Source organism: Macaca mulatta, chromosome 13 (assembly GCF_049350105.2).
Source record: "Macaca mulatta isolate MMU2019108-1 chromosome 13, T2T-MMU8v2.0, whole genome shotgun sequence".
Taxonomy (NCBI): Eukaryota; Metazoa; Chordata; class Mammalia; order Primates; family Cercopithecidae; genus Macaca; species Macaca mulatta.
The window spans coordinates 101,348,216-101,370,668 of record NC_133418.1 but is presented as its reverse complement, the minus strand read 5'-3'; the positions used below and the strand labels follow the sequence as shown (position 1 = coordinate 101,370,668).

The window sequence follows — 22,453 nt, the reverse complement described above, 5'->3', positions numbered from 1 at the left end:
CCCACCTACAGACTGTCGGTGGTGCTCCTTGGACTTGGGCTTCACCTTCCCAAGGGACCCCTAAATCTTCCTGGGGCCCGAGCTTGCCTTCCCGGGGCAGGGTGAGCAGGAAGCAGGGAAACACAGTGGTGGGTTGAAAGCCATACATGCAGGGCTTTGAATTAAGCAGAACCTGATTCAAATCTCCGCTCTGCCACTCACTTGCTGTGTGGCCTGGGACCAGTGACACTCTGCGCCTCATTTTCCTGGCCTGTACCATGGGGGCAATCTGTCATAGAGCTGCCCTGAGGATTCCAAGAGTGGATCTCATCAGCAGTCTGGTCTCTGAGAGGGTGGCAGGTGGGAGGAAGCGTTTCAAAGTGCTGGGCTTCCCCTGCCCCGCCCTGCTCCTGACCACTCCCAGTCCCCAAACTCCCCAGCTGAGGACGAATGCTATGGAGTGAGATAGATGGTTGCAGGCACGAGGCGGGGGTCATCAAAGCGCCCCTTTGGACCATTAGCAAGCAACCAGAAGTGTGCTTGTTATCTTGAGCTTATTGGGGTTTCCAAGTAGGGGTCCCCTCCTCGCCTGCCTTACGCCCCAGTCCTAGACCCCTCGGGTCCCCGCGGGCTGGGGCGGGGTTGCTTGTGCCCGGCAGGAGAAGGAGGTGGTGACGAGTCCACTCGGGCCGCCCCGCCCCGCGGCGCCCCGCCCCGCGGCCCCGCCGTCACGTGCGCCGGGGAGGGGACCACCGGGAGGTTCCCGGGCGCGCGGAGGTGGCGCGTCTGTGAGCGCCTATTTGCATATGCGCACCCTGGATATTTATAACTTCTCTTCAGCCAGTTCCAAGTTATTGATGTCTTAAAGTGACTTTAATCTGAGCCTTCTTTTCTCCAAATGGGCTTTTGATTTCCGGAGTGATATTATACATGGCTGTAAGCTATTGACTGAGCGATTGCCGTTGTGTTCTCAATGTGCTGATGCTGAAAATCTGCGATATAAATAAACTTCCTCTGGTAGAATCATTATAAAGCACAAGCAGCAGAAATTTATGGAAAGAACAGATTAAATGCTTAGACTTAAATTCTTCAGTGTGCTGGTTGCCCTAAACTGCTGTGTCTGGAGTTTGGGCTGCTGATTCAGGTGGAAAAAATCAAACGGACACATCGCTTGTCGGTGCATTTTTACTATGATGTATTGTGTTGCCAAAAGAGAAAGCTCAAAAGCTGCCATTGATAATCCTGGTTAAAACTTGGAACATAAATTATTAAGACGTGTAGTTTCTTTTCCGAGTGGTTGGGGACTGAGGCACATAGCACACTAAAGAAATATAACATCAATATGCGCTTATGCATTGTAATGCGGGACATTTTTATGCCCATAATAAAACATTGCGCCTACAACTATGTTTATGAAAGCAACAGATAGAAAGATCCATAATGCCACTTAATAGAGTTAATCACCTCCCATCGGAACGTTTTAAAAAGCTTTTTATTGCATGTTGAAAAGCTCTGACCATAATTAATACAATGCACACTGTCAGGTGCCAATCAGAGGGCTCAAGGCAGCAAAAGGAACTTTCCAGCACACTGGGGCAGGGAGGGTTTTCGGGACTCTGTCCAGGTGTCTCAGCGCCAGGATTTTAGGTCGACTTTAGCCTCTGGTTGAACTGTGTCAAACATTGGGCTCTGGCTGGGGCTTTGGGTTCTAAATTTTAAGCTCTGAGCTGTAGATGTAAATTCTGAGTTTGCTTCTGTTTCTGGCTTCTGGGCTTTGGACTGGATCCTGGGTGGGCCCCCCCCCTCGGTCCCTGGGTCCTGAGCAAGATCGCCACACAGAACATGTTTACCCAGGGCCAGGAGGCAGGGATAGATGTTTCCTAACAGTCTTGGGTTTGTTTGCCATCGATTTGATGAGTCCGGTTGACCATAAAAAAGGATCCAGTGGGCCCTCCCTGCACCTCTCCCCTTCCAGCCAGTTTTCCACAAAGGGGAGGGCAGCACCCGCTGTGCCCAGGGCTGGCATGTGGGTGAGGGCCAGTCCCTCAAGACAGTAGCCTGCCATGGGACAGACCCCAGAGTCACTGGCAGGGCCAACCTCACCAACCAGCCAGGAGGCTCCGGGACCAATCACTCCCCTTCCCCTCCAAAGGAGATGCTTTATCTCCTTTTTCCCTTTTCCCACAACCATGGAGTGACAGGAGCCACTGGGAATCTCCCAAACAGCCCAGAAAAGCTGAGGAGGTAAAGGGCCAGCCTGAGGTAATAAAATAATAAAATGGTCTTTTAAAAGTGCACGGAGAGGGCCAGATGCGGTGGCTCACGCTTGTAATCCCAGCACTTTGGGAGGCCGAGGCAGGCAGGTCACGAGGTCAGGAGACCGAGACCATCCTGGCTAACATGGTGAAACCCCGTCTCTACTAAAACTACAAAAAAATTAGCCAGGCGTGGTGGTGGGCACCTGTAGTCCCAGCTACTCAGGAGACTGAGGCAGGAGAATGGCATGAACCTGGGAGGTGGAGCTTGCAGTGAGCCAAGATTGCGCTGCTGGACTCCAGCCTGGGCGACAGAGCGAGACTCTGTCTCAAAAAAAAAAAAAAGAGTACACGGAGATAGTGCTCCCCATGGCCTGGGCCTCGCTCCCATGCCTGGGTGGTGACTCGGGTGGCTGGTGGCTGAGCTAGGGCCTCTGGTACTCAGACAGGGAATGTTCTGAGTGTGAGAGCTCTTTTTCTTCCTGAAAAGTTGGACCAACAAGAACTGGGAGTGAGGACAGTGAGGCCAGGCTTGTCTCCCAACACCACGTGGCGGATTTCTCTCCACTGGACTGGAATCCACCGTGTGTTACAACTCGAAGGGCTGGGTTGCCACCAGGGGCCCAGGGTTTGGAGGGATGTGTTGTCACCAGGGCCCAGAGATTTCTATGCTTGAAAAGTTGCTGTCACAGGCCTTTGGTGAGACAGAGTCATACCTGAACTGACTTCTGGTGCCCAATAGGACACTAGTCACTGAATTTCCATCATGGCCTGAAGGGTTTGACACCCCTCTGCCATCTCCCTACCACCAGTACCCCTGCCAAAAGTGAGACCCATGCTGAAATGAACTTACCTTTTCAACTAGGGAACTATCTTGGTCCATTTTGCATTGCTATAAAGGAAGACCTAAGGCTGGGTAATTTATAAAGAAAAGAGGTTGATTTGGCTCATGGTTCTGCAGGCTGTACGGGAAGCGTGACACCAGCATCTGCTTCTTTAGAGGCCTCAGGGAGAGGCCTCTAAAGGGGTTGCAGATGAGTGCTGGATATGCAAGAAGCGTCCATTGAGGAAATAGGCATGGGGCACTCACCTCTGATCATGACTGGGTGAGTTTCCTTCTGAAGTCCAGTGCCTCCTGCTTTATGAAAGTGAGCCATAGGGTGTGGTCAGGCTCCCCTCGTGGTGGAGAGCACAGGGGAGCAGGCATCACAAGGTGAGGGTGGACGGAAGAGAGAGGGAAGGAGCACCAAGCTTCTTTAAACAACCAGGCCTAGCATGAACTAATAGAGGGAGAGGCCTCTCAAGACAGGGAGAGGTGCACCAAGCTATTCACCAGGGGTCCGCACCCATAACCCAGACACCTCCCACCAGGCCCCACCTCCAACACATTTCCATGTGAGATTTGGAGGGGACAAATATCCAAACTATATCAATAACCTTTTCCAAATCGAGCTGTATACTGGGTCCATGGGGGACACTGTCCATTCTTGCCCTTTTGGAGGTGAGTACCATGGTGGGACAGGCCCACACCTCACCCCAAGTTGTGCATGAAGTCACAAGGACAACTGGAGAAAATATTGAGGCATAGGTGTTGCAGAGGAAAAACTCATTCTATGCATCAGTCAACAAAACTGTACTGAGCACCTACCCTGCATAACAAGCCAACCTCCCTGCCCTCAGGGGGCTCACATTCGAGCTCCCCAGAGCCTCCCAAATGATGACGGCAACCACATCCCAGATGCAGCAACTAGAGAAATAACAAGTTGCATGTCCCTTTTCCAAGGCTGCCTAAGACAGGCTGAGCTACGATCCCCAAAACCAGGGCAGGGGTCTCGGGTGGATCTTCAGAGCCACATCCCAACCCCCTTGCCAAGCTCCCTCTGCCCCAGGCAGCAACTAGAGAAGTGTGCCCAGCCTCAGCTCAGGAAGGACAGTGTGCGGTGACCCTGTGGGAAGAGAGCAGTTCCTTTCAGTCTTTCTCGGGGACCAAGGCCAAAAGCCAGAAGGTTGCAGAAGTTGCTTATCCTGGAGGCAACAAAGCGAGGGTGCCTTGAAGTTATGGAGATCATGACTGTTCCACAAAGCCTGGCAGAAGGGGTTGCAAATGAGTGCTGGATATGCAAGGAGCGTCCATTGAGGAAATAGGCATGGGGCACTCACCTCTGATCGTGACTGGGTGAGTTTCCTTCTGAAGTCCAGCGCCTCCTGCTTTATGAAAGTGAGCCGTAGGGTGTGGTCAGGCAGACAGCGCATGTGGAGCACCCAAGACCAAGTGCTCAACCACAAGCTGGCCCACCCAGACTGGCACAGAGGTAAAGGCAGCCCGACCCTCAGTAGTCACAGCTGTCCTCCCAGCAGCGATCAGGCACCTGGCAGTTGCCAGGGCCCCTCTCTCTCTGCCCAGCCCTGGTGGCCTTGGAGTGCCTGCTGGACAGTTGCTCCCAATTCCTCCCTGGCCAGTGGCCTTGAAAGAGTCCTGAGTCCTGAGTGAGTAGGGGAGGCGTTTGTAGTGGGCAGAGCCAGGCTCAATGAGGTTCCCTGGGGGACTTCTGGGATGAGTTTGCTAATAGAGATGTCTGTTCTGGGAGGTCGTGATACCACCTGTCATTAACCCAGGCACTCTGCCCGGGGTTCTCAACCAAGAATTCGTAGGTGGCTGCTTGCAGGCGGGTGAGTGATTTGCAAGGACCACAAGAATATTTGCATAAACATATGTATGGAAGTGTGTATTTATTTGCATTCATTTGCATAAATTGCTGGCTCTTTGAGCTGTTGTTCCTTAATTTTATATTTTTTAGTAAATTTCTTTGAGCTCTGAGCACAGATCCGGACACTTCAGGAGTGAGAATAAAAAGGCAAAAACATACTTGTGAATCAGAAACTTGGGGGGTGAAGCCTGAGCCTCTGTATATTTTTAAAGCCTTCAGGTGAGCCCAGTACACTGGCCAGGAACCAACGCGAGACAGGACAGGCCTATGTCAGATCAGATCAGCCTCCCTCCACTGGGCAGGTCACCTCACCTCTCCCAAAACTCAAAAGCAATGAGGAGTGTGAAGTGCCAGTGCCATGCCAGCCCGCGGCGATCACCCAGCAAGCACTCACTGGGCCCTGCTCAGCATCACCACCACTGCACGGTGCCATCCTGTGTAGACCCGGCTGCTCCTCCTGGCCCTGCCACCCAGTGGCCCTGGACTCCACCCCTAGGACCCTGAGCTCTTGGGTAGTGAGTGCTCCACGCTGAGGCCTGGGGTCTGTTCTGTCTGAGGCACACGGTCATTTCTCCTTCGAGGTGACTTCCAGGCTGACAATTCCATCACTGCCCAGATGCCTGGGAAATGTATGCTTGTGATCAGGAGACCACCCAGCCCTGCTGGCCTCCCTCTGTTCCTCTTTCCAGGCCAGGAGAGGGCCAGGCACTGAACGACCCTGCAGCTTGCAGGCTTTTGCTTTCCCTTGCAGGCGCTGCCCAGGGGAGAAGAACACTGGATTTCTGGAAATGTCTAAAGCACTTCAGTGCAATTGTTGCCAGGGTCCTGCCCCTCTCTGCGTAATTTTTTTCTCCTCCTCCCTGTTCGACATCTTCCCTCCATCGTCCCCCACCCAGCTGGCCCAGCTGTAGCATCCCTGGTCACTCTGTGCTTCTCTACCTTGAGTCTCTGCTTGTGGACAGCCCTTCCTCCATGGCTGATGGCTCAAACCCTGTCCATTCAAGACCCAACTCAGTGCCTTCTATCCCACAGCACCTTCTCCAAGCCAGCACCTGTTTCCCTCAATCACTCATTCAAACCTTACCTGAAACCTGCTTGAGGCCAGAAGCTATGCTAGGCACTGGGGTGCAGAGACCGGTCAGATGCAGGCTTTGCTTTTGAGAGCTTTCCTGAGGAGTGAGAGCTTTTCGGAGTGGTGAGCAAGTCCATGACTTCCCCTGCCCCAGCGCCTACCTGTGCACCCCTGTCGAACAGGTGCACCACATTGGAGGATGCTGCTCAGAGCAATGCTGCAGACCTTGCTAACGGGAGACAGAGCAGTCATACCTTGGCCTGCAGAAGTCCAGGGAGGAGGGAAGTGGTTTCAGAAGCTCCAGGGGCAGAGGGGAACAGATAGGAGCTGAAGGGGCAGCTTCTGGTGGCAGCCGAGGTGGCCAAGCCCACTCCTCTCCTGGATCCACCTTTGCTGGGACAGGCGGGGTTCTTCCTGGAACCTCAAGGAGTCCCAGAGCTTGATTCGCAGACCTTCCTGATCCCCCAGGCCAGCCAGGCTGGGGAAAAGGCTGTCCCCAGCCTGCCCCAGGCCTGGCTGCAGCCCCCACTTACCCAGACCCTCAGATGTGCGTGGTCCCCACTGCTGCTCCAGCAAGGCCCCTCAGGGCCATCCTTAGTCCCTTCCCCTCACCTCCACCCTCCAGAGGCAGCACCCACCCTGAGAGGGAGCCAGCCTGGGCCTCCGCAGCAGAGCGTGGGAGCCCAGAGAGCCCGGAAGTGGCACAGCAGGGGCAGCGTGATTCACCACCAAGGCTGAGCTGAGCAGGAAGGCCGTGGCCCATGGTGGGCAGTGGCCACTCCCATGTCAGGCCGAGCAGCACCTTCCTCATCCCTGGGCTGGCGACTGTGGAGTCTAGGAGGACCTGGTCCTGTGTGACCACAGGGGACTGCAGACTCAGCTGGTGACGACCCCCACACGGCCAGCCTGCAGCGTCTCAGTGCCCCCAGGCCAGGAAGGCCCCTGTCTTCCCATTTGGTCAGGGTCATTCACTCAGCCAGCAGATACCTCTCTGCCCCTGCTGGGTGCTCAGTGCTGGAAGTCCCTGTCCATGAGCCACCCCCGGTCCAGAGAGAAGCAAACAGACTCAGCAGAGTGCTGAGCCAAGTGTGGTGGGACCACAGAGTGGCAGCTGATCTTACCGAATGGGCAGATGTTTTCTGAACGAGGACGAAGGAATTCCCAGGCGGAGGGAATAGCCTAGGTGCCACCCTCCTCTTCCAGGCTCCCACGCAGCCTCCGTTTCCCTTCTGCACAGTCCTGCCCCCCTGAATGGATAACTGTACATGCAGAGAAGGCTCCGAGAGGGCAGAAAGCCAGGTTGTTGCATCCCTTCTGCCCCCTGCACAGGGCCTGGCACACAGCGGGGGCCCTGCCCCGTGAGCCGCGCCCGTGGCCGGTGCTGGACACAGCCTGCTGGGGAGACTGGTCCTTCTCAGCGTTTGTGTTCACGTAGGGGATGGTACCCCCACCGTGTGGCTGCCCTGCCACCCCCGGTCAGCCTCTGAGCACAGTGGCCGGTGCCCGGCTCATTTAGAGCTGAGGCCCCCAGAACCCGGGGCTGCAACCGAGTACACCAGCCTGGCCACGCCAGTGCAGGACAGCAACTCTTGGGTAACTGTGTCCAATGGATTTGTAAAAACAGGACCGTGGTATTATCACAGAATCTGGTAGGTTCTGCTTCCCAAGAAAAACAGACTGTCACGTTAAATACATATGGGGAGGGACCCAGGCAGAGACGGGTGTCAGTAAAACCGGAAGCTCAGCTGAAATGGTAGGGACACATGAATGGTCCCACGCAGGGAGAATTGAGCCAGAAGGCCGTGGAGCATGGGCCGTGTGCCCAGTCAGGCCTCTCCTTCCTGCATCTGGGGTATCAGTCGTGTTGATCGTCACGTGGAGCCCAGTAAGTGTCAGAGGCTGCAGAGGGCTCTGGGAGTATCGGGGGAGGGAAAGGCGGCGGCTCCACCTGCCTGAGCTGGCAGGCTAACTGGAAGATAGGATTCAGCAGGCAGAGATTACACACCCAGGAGGAGGGATTGGCCTGGGACGAGGGGAGACCAGGCACAACCTGGGGGTTGGGAGGAGGGGGGTGTCAGTACAGCCCATCTGTTGGTTCTTTCTGGGACCTCATGGAACCAGGCCGGGTGCCTCCTCACAGGCTGGGGAACAACATGGACTCGCCGACCGGTGTGATGGGCAGGGGGCATGCTGGGCACCGTGTCTGCTACATGGGGGCACTGCAGCAGCGTGTCACCCTTGGCAGGATGAGGGGCTGACTCCCCGCCGTTGCATGATCCCCCCGGCCCCTAGGCCTGACATAGGCCTTCTAAGGCAGACCTGACCCCCTGACTCTGCGCCAGGGCCTGCGGCAGGGGGCAGATCACCTGGAGGGCACAATTCCACTTTCTTCTTTCATGCCTGTAAAGATTTTCTAATATTCCTATAATGATGTGGAGATTACTTGTATCATCTTAAAAGGTCGTTAGAAATATGAAAAACTAGAAATGACTCTTGGGCTTTTACCCCCCCCTGAAATGGCAGGAGGCAGATGTATTGTCCTAAACTGACCCGGGCCAGGATGGGCAGGAGGGGTGGGCACAGAGAACCAGGGGCAGACACTCCTCCTGGAAGACCATGAAGGGCACAGGGTGGGCAGAGAGGGGAGGGGTCTCTACACACACACACTCACACACTCACACACACACACTCTCTCTTCTCCCCTCTCTCCTAACCCCACATCCTCTCAGCTGTGACTCCTCCCTGGATGGGATTCACAGTGTTCTGAGCTGACATTAGCTCCTGGCATCTGGGGTTTCCATTTCATTTCCCTCTTTACCTAGGTAACTAAACTGATTGTACTCCTGGCTCTGGTTCACTAATTCTTGCAAATCCTTTAAAACTATTGATTTATTTACTGGGACTGTGGCTCTCAGAATTCTTGGGAAATAATGGCTTTTACTGAAGCAGGAGGAGGAGACCCATGTTTTCCCGTCTCCTGTGACTCTCTCCTGCCTGCCCCTATCCCCAGTTCTCCCTGAATCTCTTTCCACTCCTTCTCTAAACCGGCCTGTCACCTGGCGCAGGTGGCTGACTTTCCCAAAGCCGTAGCTGGCCAGATCTTGGAAAGATTAGGTCTCCAGGAAGAATACAACAAAGTGAGGTTTCATGAGCACATGAGAATTTAGGCTTTGGGTTTGCATCTGTGGCTGTCGGGCTCCTCATCCCTTATGGAGGAATACCATTTCCTCGTCCAGGTCCCTGTGGCCCTTCTATTTCCAAAGTACACCATTCTTGTGGGTCTGCAGCTTTGGATGCCGAAGTCCTGAGGCTGCTCACTCGGCCTCTTCCCAGCCAGCCCCTCCCCACACCCCACAACAGCTGTTCACCCAGCTCCCCAGGACCCCCAGTGGAGGCCAGTCAGCCAGGGCCTCTGAATGGATAGAGAGTAGGGGGTGGTCTCATGGTAGCTGCAGAGCCACGCACTCCTGGAACCCAGGGCTGCCCGCTGGCTGGGAATGGAGGGCAGCAGGCTCCCGGGGGAGACTGTGCCTGTATAGGACCCCAGGGGGACTGTCTCTGTGACAGACCTGGCTGCACTGCCTCAATTCCTGCCCCAATTCCCAGCCTCGTTCACCAGCCTCCAATATATACCTTTCTGCTTCGCTGTCAGAACTGGGTCCTGTGGTTGGCATCCCAGGCCCTGACTGGGACAGATGCATGGATATGTCAGGCCTATGATAAATGCCACTTATGGCAGAGCCTGCCCAGGTCCTGGGGGAGCATAGCTTTGCAAGTTCATCACAGCCAACATGGTCATCACTGTCTTTGCACTCCTGAAGGAACTTCGAAGTCTGGGGCCGGAGCACCCAACCGGCCAAGCCCAGGCCTCATGACCACATGCCAGCTACCAGGGAGCTACCTCCCCTGGGCCCCACAGTGACAGGGCCCAGATCCCCACATCTTGGGATTGTCCCCAGTAGGAAGGGGTTCCAGTGCTGAGCAGCCAAACTCACCTCTGTCTACTCCAGTGGCTCCTTTCCCATCAGATTTGAGCTCCTTGGGGACAGAAGGTGGCTTCCTCTCCATGGTCCAGGCCTGGCATGAAGGAGGCCTGTAAATACGCACTGAGGTGTTGAGCTAGTTGATTCGGAGTGACTCACCCCTCTCACGTGTCCGGTTCTCCACTGGAGACAGCCAGCGGTTGCCCCACAGTCCTGCGCTTCCTGGCCCCACTCCTGGCCCCCCGGTCCTGGCCACCCACCCCTCTTTCCTCAGAAGGCCTCTAGCACCACAGCTGACCATCCTGCAGCTCTCTCATCCAGCTCCTCACTGTGGGCACCTGTGTCTGCACTGAGCTGCGTCCTCCCCCGGGACAGGAGCTGTCTTGCTCACCTCTTGCCCCCTCTTCCTCCGAAGCTCTCACCCCACCCCAGCTCCAGGTGTCGGCCTGGGGCCCTGTGCCTTGTGGCACCTGATGATATGCTTTGGGTGCTTGCCTAAGGCCTGGGAAATTCAGAGGAGGGGTCAGAATGGGCTGGAATGGCAGGGGCAGCCCGGAAGAAGGGAGCTCATGATGGTGTGAGAAAGCCCGCCCCAGGCCAGGGGAGCGTGGGGAGGTGGGCCCGCACGTGCAGGGGCAGGCCACTCGCAGCTGCTTCCCAGCAACCTTTCCAGTGTCAGAGACAAACCTGACGCTCTCAGCCTCCCTCGTGAAATCCACCAGTGGCCCCCAGCCTCCTGTGGGAAAAAGAAGATGGGTTGGTTTGCTTGGTTCACTGTCAGATACGGGTTTGCCTTGATCTGCAACTTTTCCCTCTGCTTCTCATATGCAGAGGCCTCATGCTCACACACACATATACAAGGGCGTAGACACGCACCCATGCCACATGCTGTCTCCCACACACAACTGCACAGACACGGGCACAGACACACACCCACACCACGTGCTCACATGCACTATGCACACGAGGACACACATACACCCATCCTCACACACACAGACACAGACACATACACAGGGGTGCGTGCATGCTTGCATGTACATATACATACAGGCACGTGCTGTCTCTCACACATACACATACACACACGGGCATATTCACAGGGGTGCATACAGACCCCCATACCACGTACTTATATACACACACACACACACCCCTACATGGGCAATACACAGGGGTGCGTACACACACCCATACCACATCCTCTCTCACACACACACCCCTACACAGGCACATACACAGGGGTGCATACACACACCCATACCACATGCTCACATGCACAACACACCCCTACACAGGCACATACACAGGGGTGCATGCACACACCCACACAACATGCTCTCACACACACACACACACATTGGCACACATGGCTGCATACACACGCCCACCCACGGGCTTGCACACACCATATGTTCACACCCACACCTTTGTACCCACCACATGCTTGAACACACATGTAGATACACATGCGTGCACACACACAGCCATGTGTGCACACAGCACATGCCAGCCATACCAGTGACCTTCAGTCCCTAACGTGGCCCTCTCACACCTCAGCCTGTGTGTTCACATCTCGCCCCTGCAGCTAGCTGGGGCGCTCCTGCTCACCTTTTGAGTCTTCCCTTGACTGTCACCTTCCCTGTGGACACTCTCCTCAGCTCCGTCGGGTAGAACCAGCCATCCCCTCCTCGTTGCCACATCCGCCCAGCACTTGCCCCAGTCAGACTCCTCTTGCAGGGCATTCCAGGCAGACACACACTCTGTGAGTGTGTCTCCCGTTAAACTGTGAGCTCCCCCAGCTCTGCACACGTGCCGATTTCCATGTGACCCCAGCACCCCCTTCTCCCCCAACCAGTGCCCGGCACACAGGAAACAGCAGTTTAATGAATAAATGAAGGGGCCAAACAGACACAAGCCATCTGAGGTTCCCAGAACTCGGGGTCTGAGTCTGCCTCTGAAGGAGGATGTCAGGGCCCCAGCCCCACTCAGTGGTGGACGTCGTCAGCTGCTCCAGGGCACCCTCTAACCTCTATAGAGTTCCCCTGTCGTTCTGGCCTGACCCCAGGGCACTCAGAGCTCTCCAAGGTGCTGAACTTGGCTCTTGCATTTGGCCCCAACTATCTATCCTGGCTTCTTCAATCCCTCCAGCCAAGAACCACCCCATCTTCCAAGAGCCCACCCTCCAATGGAAAAGAAGCAGTACCTCTAAATAAATAACGCTGTAGACAGAACACAGTTCTTCCACATGAAGACGTGGAGGGCTATGAGCACGGGGGTGGAGTGAGACCCACCCATCCTCACCCCCACCCCAGACATTGGATTCAGTTCAGTTTCTGAGGCCAGATTCGAGTCTCTTCCTCTTCTGGCCCTGAGGACCAAGGCACCTCAGGATACCTCACTTCCTGGTAACAAGTTCTAACCCCTGGTGGGGCCAGCTACCTCACAAAAGGATGGTAGGGCCACCCTGCCCCTAAATGCCTGCCCCTCTGTCTGCTCCCATCTGCCTTGGCCCCTCACCTGGCCCTCCCCCAGCCCACCTTCAGGCTTCCAGGCCCCACAGAGCTCTTCCAGGTCCTGCCTTGAATCCCCTGGATGTTTAATTCCCCACACAAAGTCCCCTCCACCTCCAGCTCTGGCCACTCTAGAACTCTTCACACTACTGGCCTTGACCCTATTTCTCACCCAAGTCTCCTGAGCCCTGGCCTTCTCCCAAGGTCTCTCAGCCCTGCCCTCACCCCATGACATGTTCCTTCTCTCCTGCTCAGAATATTCCCATCATCCCTCGGCCTCCATCCTCCAAGCAGGGGAAGGAGCCAAGCGGCAGCCTTTTTGCTGGAGGCAGGAGGGACTACATGCTGCTAGTGTCAACCAAACCAGGCACTTGCTCCAGCGGCAGCCACAGAATTTGCCCATGGCCTTCCCTGCTTAGCTCAGAACCCACCCCCACCTCTGCAGTGCCCACCCTCTGGCCAGGTTCCTTGGGCTGGGGATGGGATCCTGACACTCTGCCCCCGTCCTCCTCCATTCCTTCCTAAACAAGAGACCATACCCTTTGACTCCTACTCTGAGCCCACAAGGCACGAGTTGTCCAGGAAGATTATCTGTTTTTGGCTTTCTTTTTTTTTTTTTTTTTTTTTTTTGGGTCGAGGGGTAGATCTTATGATCCAGGCAGCTAGGACCCAAAGCCTGGAGAGAACCCTGTTCTGCAGAGTGGCCTCAAGGGCTCCAGGCTGCACCTGTATTCGGCGGCTGCTGGGGTGGTCATTTCTTCCCAGGAAGACCATTTAAGACTCTTCAAAGCCATTGGAGCTGAACAGATAATTAAATCTCTCCCCAAGGAGGACCTAAATAATTAATGTGCCAATGCTTTAGCAACTGTAGATTGCATACGAATTGCAGGGTTATCGCCGTTATTAGCACCAATGTTGCCTGAAGTTAGAGGGGCTTGACTTTTACATTCTGTCCATCCAATTCCACACAACTGTGGTATTTCAAATAGTTCCAGTGGATCACATTTGAGGGAATGTCATCTAACTCCCTAGCACACATCTGCATGTGGTCTGTAACCCACAATGAATTCCAATCGGAAAGGAACTTTTTGTGCAAAACATGGTGCCAGGTGTTCGGGGGCCAGAGAAACAAGCCCTCCAGAAGATCAAAAACTAGAAAGGAGATGGACAGACAGACAGACATTCCTCCGTAATAAGGCAGCCAAAGGTCTCTACTCCAATGAAGGTACCAGGTCTCATGGGACCACAGGAGAGGGTGAAGTTAATGGCAACTGGAGAATTCTGTAAGAATTTTTGGAGGATGGGATTTTAAGCGAGGCTTACAGCCAGGCATGGTGGCTCACACCTGTAATCCCAATGCTTTGAGAAGCCGAGCCAGGAGAATCACTTGAGGTCAGGAGTTTGAGACCAGCCTGTGCAACATGGCGAGACCCTGTCTCTACAAAATAATAATAATAATAGAGTGAGGCTTAAGGAATGGATGGGACCCTAGGAAGCAAGTGTAGGAGAAACCTTGGCCAAGGCAGAAAGAGAAACATTCAAAGTGAAGGAACAGAATGAACTGGGTGTGAACTTAGAGTGGGGGATGTGTGGAACATGATAGAATATGAAGCTGTGAGCACAGGTCAGGTCAGGTCATAGAAGCCTACAGGAGCCCACAGTACAGAGTTTGGAAGTAAGGGATCCAGGCAGTCGTTGGTCTGGTGGACCCTAGATGAAGAAAGAGCTCCCACACAAGGTCACAGGAGGATTGAGGTGAATCTGTGACTAGATCTAGGTCTCCCAGTCGCACTACCCACGGCCCAAGCTGGCAGCTGCCTCTGTTCAGTCCTTGGACCTAAGGGTCAAGGGCACAAACCCAGGGAAAGAGAAGGGAATATTTCTGTTAGTTTTATGATGATTTCAAAAAATGTTAAGGAGAAAAATAGAAGTGAATTTTCTATCATCTTAGAGGACATGAGAATGTTCCAGCTGGAAGGCAGTCTTCAGTCCCACCCACACCCACGGGTGTGCAGCCCTGGGTCAGGGGCTGTAGGCACAGAGGGGACCTCTGGGGCCAGCTATCACTGCTCAGTAAATAGGCCTTGTCATCCAGTGTCATCAGTTTGGAAACGGCAGGCTAGTGGGAGAGGTTGTGACTGTTCCTAGGACTTTGGCTCCCTTTTAGACAAATGGCAGAAATTCCCATTTAGACAACAGGAAAGCCAGAAGGGCTCCTCACTAAAACCCTAAGTCCAGGCAAGAAGTCAGAGTGTTTCACGGTTCCTAGGAGGGTTTGCCTGCGTGGGGCCTCAGGTGTCACACGTCCAACTCAGGCTGGATGAGGGATCCACAGGTACCGCCCACAGGTGGTTTCATTCTGTCTCACCTGGAAGCTGGAGCCTGCTCTTGGCCTCCAAGGTTCATTCTGAGGCCAACTCTTCTTTGGAAAAGAAGTAGGGGAAGAAATGCATATCTGATCAGACGGGGGAGGGAGGGCAACGTTCCGCTCGGGAGGCGCGTGGAGCAGCAGTGGGATGCTCTGTTTGCGTAAAGCCTCCATTTGTCCCCACAGTGTCAGCATGCGTCGGCCTCACTGCTGCTGGATGAATTGCCCTATGGGCCCGCCTGACACTGTCTTCGCTGGGCCTTCTCAGTATATTTCATAACTGCTCTGAGTTTATGATTTTTTCAGGTCCTTTATCAAATATGTGTCATACATACCAATGGGATGGGAAGCATTTATCACCTAGCTGGGTTCTTACTTGAGCTCTGAAAAAAATGATTTGGCCACACAACCTTTCTCAAGGCTCTGATTTAATGGACTTCTCTGTGGCAAAGCCACTGAAATTCTTTGCCTTTTAATATTGACATCTCTTCCTCTTTATTACCATCTCACACAGCTCTTGTAGTCCAGCCGGAACGAGCCCATTAGTCTCTGACAAATAACTTATGTCGTTTGGTGAAAAATATGCAGAAGTTTGGCTGCAACTTCATCTCCAGCCTTGGTTCTGTTTGTGGCTTCACTCTCCTCTAGGCAAAGCATCCAGCCCCAGGCAGAGCCTCCTCAAGTCCCCATTCCCTCATGCCCATTGCTGCTGCATCCACAGAGCCATTTCATACTAACCACTTAGAATGAACGGGGTTCGAGACGGGTCGCAAGAGGGGATATCTGGTCCGTAACTCGGGGGTGAGAACTGAACGTGAGCCATGGCCTCAAGAAGCTTTGCTCACTTTCACTCACTCTCCAGGGACCCCTGGCACCACCACCATAGAAACGAGCCTGGGCTAGCCTGTTGGAGCATGAGAGACTGCGTGGAGGAGAAATGAGCTGTCCCAGATGAGACATTTAGACCAGCCAGTCTCTGCCAATATCAGCCAGGCCTGACCTAGATCTGCTGAATGTAGCCCAAACTGCCAAACCAGAATCACAGTCTAAATAAGTGCCCATAGCAGCATTGTTTACAACAGCAAAATGGTGGCAGCAACCCAAGTGTCCATCAAAGGATGAATGTTAAACAGTATGTGGTATCTACATACAGTGGAATATTAGCCAGCCTTAAAAAGGAGGGAAATCCTGATGCATGCTACCATGTGGGTGAACCTTAAGGACATTATGCTAGGTGAAATAAAGCCACTCACAGAAGGACAAATATTGCATAATTTCACTTATAAGAGGGTCTAAAATAGTCAAACTCATAGAGACAGGAAGTAGAATGATGGTTGCCAGGGCTGGGTGGAGGGGAGGTGGGGAGTGGTTGTTTAATGGGTGTGGAGTTTCTGTTCGTGAAGATGAAAAGGATTCCAGTGGTTTGCCCAACAGTGTGAATATACTTAACACTACTGAGCTGGACACTTTAAAATGGGTACATTTTACCAAAACTTAAAAAAAAAAAAAAAAGAATTAGCCTCAAACTGTACTAGCAAAGGTGAAACCAACACAGGGAAAGTTCCCTGAGCACTGGAGTCCATCATCTATTCATGCTTTGTGTATCAGTTAGCTCTTGCTGTTTAACGAACAATTCTAAATTGAGTGACTTAAAATTGAGTGTTTCAACAACAGCCACTTATTTAGACTGTGATCCTGGCCTGGCAGTTTGGGATACACTCAGCCGATCTAGGTCAGCCTGGCTGATACTGGCAGAGACTGGCTGGTCTAAATGTCTCATCTGGGACCGCTCGTTTCTGCTCCACGTGGTCTCTCATGCTCCAACAGGTTAGCCCAGGCTCGCTCCTATGGTGGTGGTGCCAGGGGGCCCTGGAGAGTGAGTGAAAGTGAGCAAAGCTTCTTGAGGCCATGGCTAACATTTACACAGGGTCAACTTCCACCACTTTCTGTGGTCCAAAGCAAATCACAAAGCCAGCCAAGATTCAAAGGGTGGGGAAATCATCTCCACCTCTTGACGGGGGAAGCTACAAAGAATTTTTGCTATCCATCACACCAGCTATATATATGCCAGGCCCTGTGCTGAGTGTTGAAGATAAAAATATAAATAAAACACAGTCTAGTGCAGGAGGCAGACATGTAAATAAATAATTACAACTCCTAGTATCTATAAAGAAGTGAGCACAGGTTGCTCTGCCAGCCTGCGAAAGGGGGTGGAGGGCAGGGGTATGGGAGGAAGAGGGGAAGGAGGCAAAAAGGCCCAGGACAAAATAACACTTTCCCTGGTGGTGAAGGATAAATACTGTTTGGCCGGATGGAGGAAGGGGATGGAAGATCCAGGCAGAGAGGAGTGGGGACATGTGTGGGGTGCATGGAAGCTTTGCTGGGGAGCAAAGGGCCCCCTGGGAGTGGAGGAGGAGCTGAGGGAACGGGGAGACCCCCAGAGGGCCGTGCTGCCCCTGCTCAGACCCGAAGGATTTGTGCGGCCGGAGGCTGTGAGGAGCTGCAGTGTGGAGGTGGCCTGGAGGGGGACAGGCTGGAAACAGGGAGACGTCCTCAGAGGCTGTTGCAGTGACTCAGGTGAAAGATGAGGGCAGCTCACTCAGGGTGCTGAAGGGCCTGGGGCAGGAGCGGCTGGATCCTGAGAATTCTAGGAGGTGAAAAGATGGGACTTGGTGTGATGAGGGGTGGGAGGAGTCCGGGGAAGGCCTGCAGCATGCAGGCAGTGGACTGTCTTCTGTGGGAAGAGAAGCTCCATGCTGAGTCGGGCATCCTGGGCGTGCGGGAGGAAGTGGGAAAAGGGGCAAAGAGGCCTGGGACAAAAATCTGAGCCTGGGGGCAGCCACTTCAGTGAGCAGCGCCAGGGTGTGCAGTCCCACAGGCGCAGGTGGGCGGCCCACTCGAAGCCGAGGAGACCCAAAAACAACCCCTGGGGCTGGCCAACAGGGACGGATGCTGAGGCCAAGTCTTCACCCCACCTGGTAGGCTCAGCTGCCAGCACTCCGCTCGCCAGACCCCAACGAGCCTCCATCCAGGGAAGGCCATAGCGTCTCTGGGCCATCTTCTCCCGCGGAAACCTGGAGCAGCAGAATAGTGCAGGGTGCCAGGTGCTTCTGGAAGTCCGCTCTGAAGGCCCAGCCCTGAGGCCTGCAGACCTCCCCACACCTGGGAACAGGCCTGGTTGCTGGAGGCCTCCTCACAGCGCCCCACACACCTCACTGGGAAGCTCCTCAGAAATCAGGGAGTGTCCTTTGCCAAAACATGGGGCAGGGAGGAGGGCAGCCTGTGCCCGGCGGGTCCTGGTGCCCCCTTGTGGATTCTGGGTCTGCCGCCCCCCAACAGGCACAGCCTGAGAGCCTGCTTTGCCAGCTGGGCAGGCGATGGGCAGCAGCCCGCACACACCAGCCGATCGATACCTGGAATGCACTTGGGGCCTGCTGGGAAAAGGAGTCCCCTGGTGAGCACTTTCATAAATTGACAAATTCTTCTGAAAGTGAATAAATAATCTTCCCCAACTATTAAATCCAGATTTCCACCAAGTGAGATTCAGAGAGAACAGAAAGCACCTACATTAGGAGGGGGACACCTGAACCTCCAAGCGCCTTCCAGGTCTGGCTGCAGAATTCCTGGAGCAGCAGGTGTCACGGCCGGGGCTGGGGCTGCTGATAGAATCACTGCCGGGACCTCGATTTGAAGGGAAGGTCTTCAGAAACCCTCGGGATGCCTCGGGCCCAGAAGGAGTAGGCATGTGTGTGCTGCTGTGTTTTCCAGGCCCCTAAGCACTGATTAACTCAGCAGGCATGTGGGGCCACATCTGTCACTCTCTGCAGTGTGACACCCAGGGGGTTACCGAGCAGTTATCTCTGCCCTCCTGTGCTAGAGGAAATGGAGGCCCAGAAAGCTGGGGTGGCTGGCCCAGGGTCACACACCTATTAGTGGCAATGCTGGAACAAGAACCAGGATCCAGGTCTTCAGAATCCCAGCCCAGAATTCTCTCCCATCCCCTACCACTTCACTCAAAAAGGTGACATCATCTACCTCGCTTCACTCAAAAAGGTGATGTCATCTACCTGGCTCATGGTTTGGGCATTAATTCAGCTGGTGACTTTCTGGAGACGCGTGTGAGTGCGGCAGCTGAGCCTTATCCAGCCTGGCCCTACAACTGGCCCTGTGCTGTCTCCCCTGTGCCCCGGCTGTCTGAGGCACCGCCAGGCTCTCTCCAGCCCAGGCCTCTATCCACTGCCTCCTACCCCAAACCCCGGGTGTCCCACAGGCCCCACCCCACAACTGATCTTCTAGTTCCCTCCCTTCCTGATGTCCCACCACCATCCCCTCCAAAATCCTGTCAATGGTCTCCACGCCTCCCCCTCCCCACTTCCTTCCTGCACTGAGCCCCACGGGGTCCACACACTCCTGTTTCTCTGTCGTGCTGCTGCTGTGTAATTCCGGCCTTCTCACCTCTCCCTTGGAAAGACCGTCACCGTCACCAGCACTGCACTCGCCCCCACGCTGAACTCCCTGTGTGCCCGCCACATGCTGTCTTACGGAACCTTCAACAAGGGTGGACCCCGAGGCTCTGAGAATGTAGGTCCCCTTTCCCAAGGTCACACAGCTGATAGGAGGCCCAGTGCAGGTTCACCCTCAGGTCTGGCTTCGAGGCTCAACTCTCCGCACGTCACTTTCTTGCCTCCCATTGGCTTCCTAAGCCACTCCCCATCCTGCCTCTGTGTGGATTTGTCTGAAACCCAAGTCTAACCTCACCACTTCCTATCCAGAATCCCCTGTGGCTCCCTGGTGCCCTGGATGAAGCTGGAGCTCCCAGGCAAGACTGCTGCGATCTGGCCCCACCCAGCGCCTCATTGTGTTCCCTGTTGCCTGTGGCCCTTTTGGCCACCAGCACCTGCCCCCTCGTGCTTCTGCGCCCTCCCGCACCCTCCCGCTGGTGATCTGAGCCTGTTGGTCTCTGTCTTAGCTCCCACCCTCTTTGCTCCGGGTCTGAGCTCACCCCATGTAGATCCTTCCTGAAGTCCCAGCCAGAGCCCCCTTCCGCACCCCTGGAGATGCTCTGCTACGACTCCAGACTCAGTGTGACTTGGGGTTGGCAGGGTCAGTGATTCGGCCTTGCCCATGGCTCCCAGAAGGCAGGGCCCCAGACCCCACTCCCTGAACATGCATGTGGCATGTTCTCCAGGAGCCCCTCCCACTGTCTTCCTTGGTCTTCAGCAGAGCCCAGTGTGTCCTCACCAAAAGGGCCTGCCTGGCAGTCAGGGAGCAGAAGCAGGATCCTCAATCCCCATTTTATAGATACAGAAGTAGAGGCTAAGAGAGACAAAGGGGCTTGGCCAAGTGTCAGAAGCAGGACTGGGGCCAAGAAGAAGTCCTGGCGGGCAGCCAGCCCTGGCCCATGTGGACAGCGATAGCCAATGAGGCTGGAGCATGGGCGATGGCAGGGGGTGCTGAAGAGCAGGGCTCAGCTCTGCAGGCCACCCTCTCCCATACATCTGCTAAGGGAAATCGCCTGGCCTGAAGACAGGTCATTCTGGCCCAAAGATCAGGGGCCTTAGGCACAGCTACCAGCAACATTAAGGGCAGTCCTGGAGGCAGACAGATGAGGCAAGGCTGTGGGAAGCAGTGGTCACATGAAGGCCCTAACTTTGGCCAGTGAAAGAGAGTGTGCAACCCCAACAGGGTGGCTGGCAGGCTCTTCCCTCCTTCTCCTTTCTAAGCTTTGGGGTGGGTCTGGGAGAAGCTTCTGACATCCCCAGGTCTGGAGCCCATGGGCCCGGGCACTGTCTGTGCCAGCCCCAGGTCCGAGACACCGGGCACAGGTAGGTGCGCAGCAGAGTGGGAGCCTCCGAGGCCACTTCCTGGGACCTGCTGGGCTGTAAAGCAGGCTCTGCCCAATGTCAAAGCCCCAGGAGAGGGTGGGCGTCCTGAGAGACTCGCCTGGGACATGGGAGGAGGCGCAGAGGGTCCCTGTCCCTTGCTTGCTTGCTTTCCCGAAAAGTCCCCACAAATGTGAAACAGAAGGAGGTGTTTGCCAGTTCTCCCATGGCCCCCTCCTTTCTCGGGGTCCGCTGCCATGCCATGGCTGTGAGTGTCTAACATAAGGGACGCTGTTTTTGCAGGTTTTGTGGTTGTGATTCCTTTGAACCATATCCAGCCCATCTTACATCACAATGCCATGCTTGACTTGGTCTCCAATACATCGGCACCCATTGGCATTTGGAGAACTTGCTCCGTGGTTATTTAACAGTTTTTAGTTGTCTGTGATAATGTATTCTCTATGTTTCCAATCGTCAGTATGGGAATCTCTCCCCCAACCTTTCAATTTCTGGGTTTGATTTTTTGTATCATATTTGGTTTTTTTGCTTTTTGAAGTTGTGATGCCTTTGGTTATTAGCCCCTCCCAGTGGCTGCTTGTTTATGCATTATGTTTGTGACTTCTTTTGACTGTCAGTGTTGAGCCAGTCTTGCCAAGAAACAATATCAAGTATTTCCTATTTCTCTACTTCTTGAAAGAAAAAAAAAATACTTTTTTTAATTTAAAAAAAAAAAAAACTCTTAATGGGAACCTGGCCCTGTCTGTCTTCTCTGTTCTGCAGAAATGTTGAAGGAATTGAACCAGCAACGCAGAGCGAAAGCGTTTACAGACCTGAAAATTGTTGTTGAAGGCAGAGAGTTTGAAGTCCACCAAAATGTTCTAGCTTCCTGCAGCTTGTATTTCAAGGACCTGATTCAAAGGTTTGCCTTCCTTCCAGCTGTGGTCGGGTCTGTTCCTTTGTAGGACGCTTTTGTGTCGCTTTTCTCTTCCCCTCTCTTGCAGGTTCCTGAAGCGTGACTCCCTGTCACAGAGCCAGTAGCCATCTCTCCTCCTCCTCCTCCCCAGTACCCTCTCACACACAGCCTCAGAGCAGCCACTGCCCCCAGCATCTGCCCCCACCCACAGCTTTGCTGGTCACCAGGGGCCTCTGCCAGCAGTAGACAACACCCCGCCCCACCCCTGAGATCCCAGGTTCTCAGTGGCTCACAAGCCCTCCCTGAGATTAGGGGGACTGTAGGCTCCATTTTAAGGGATCACTGCACACTGCCCCCACTGGACCAGAGCAGGATCCCCAGTGCCATCGTCCCTGCTGTCAGTGATGACTAATGCCAGGAAAGCACATCGATCAGGCCATCCCTGCTGAGGAGCACAGGGTGCCCCCGGGGCCGCTTTTCCCCAGCCCAAGTCGGGGAGAAGAGACTTGTAGCAAAGCCTGGGCCACACTGCATGTCTGATCCTTGTGCACTGAGCCTAAACCGGCGCTGTGGAGCATAGACCAGGTGTGTCCTAAACACGGTCTCTCTCAACCCTTGCTCCCTCCCTCCTGCCCTCTGCCCTGGCTATTTCTACCTGAATGAGTCTTATTGGTGCATGAGCATCTTTTTTTTTTTTTTTTTCTCCATTATGTTGATTTTTTTAATTTGTCTGCTTCATACCTTTGCAAAGAAGTCAGGGGCCACCTTCCAGCTCCGTAGTAAGGGAGAGCAGCCAAGGGGCCAGCCCAGGGTAACGCTCACATTTCTCTCAGCCCTCAG

At 54.3% G+C, this 22,453-nt stretch overlaps 1 protein-coding gene across 3 annotated transcripts in view; it reads left to right on the top strand.

Annotated features, from left to right (window-relative positions):
- Positions 1–22,453, top strand: part of KLHL29 (kelch like family member 29) — a 327,580-nt gene that overhangs the window by 281,487 nt on the left and 23,640 nt on the right. For all 3 annotated transcript variants that reach the window (XM_077960078.1, XM_077960077.1, XM_077960079.1), the window contains one exon: positions 21,481–21,619. In XM_077960078.1, the coding sequence (XP_077816204.1) occupies positions 21,481–21,619 (139 nt within the window). The remainder of the gene's footprint in view (positions 1–21,480; positions 21,620–22,453) is intronic.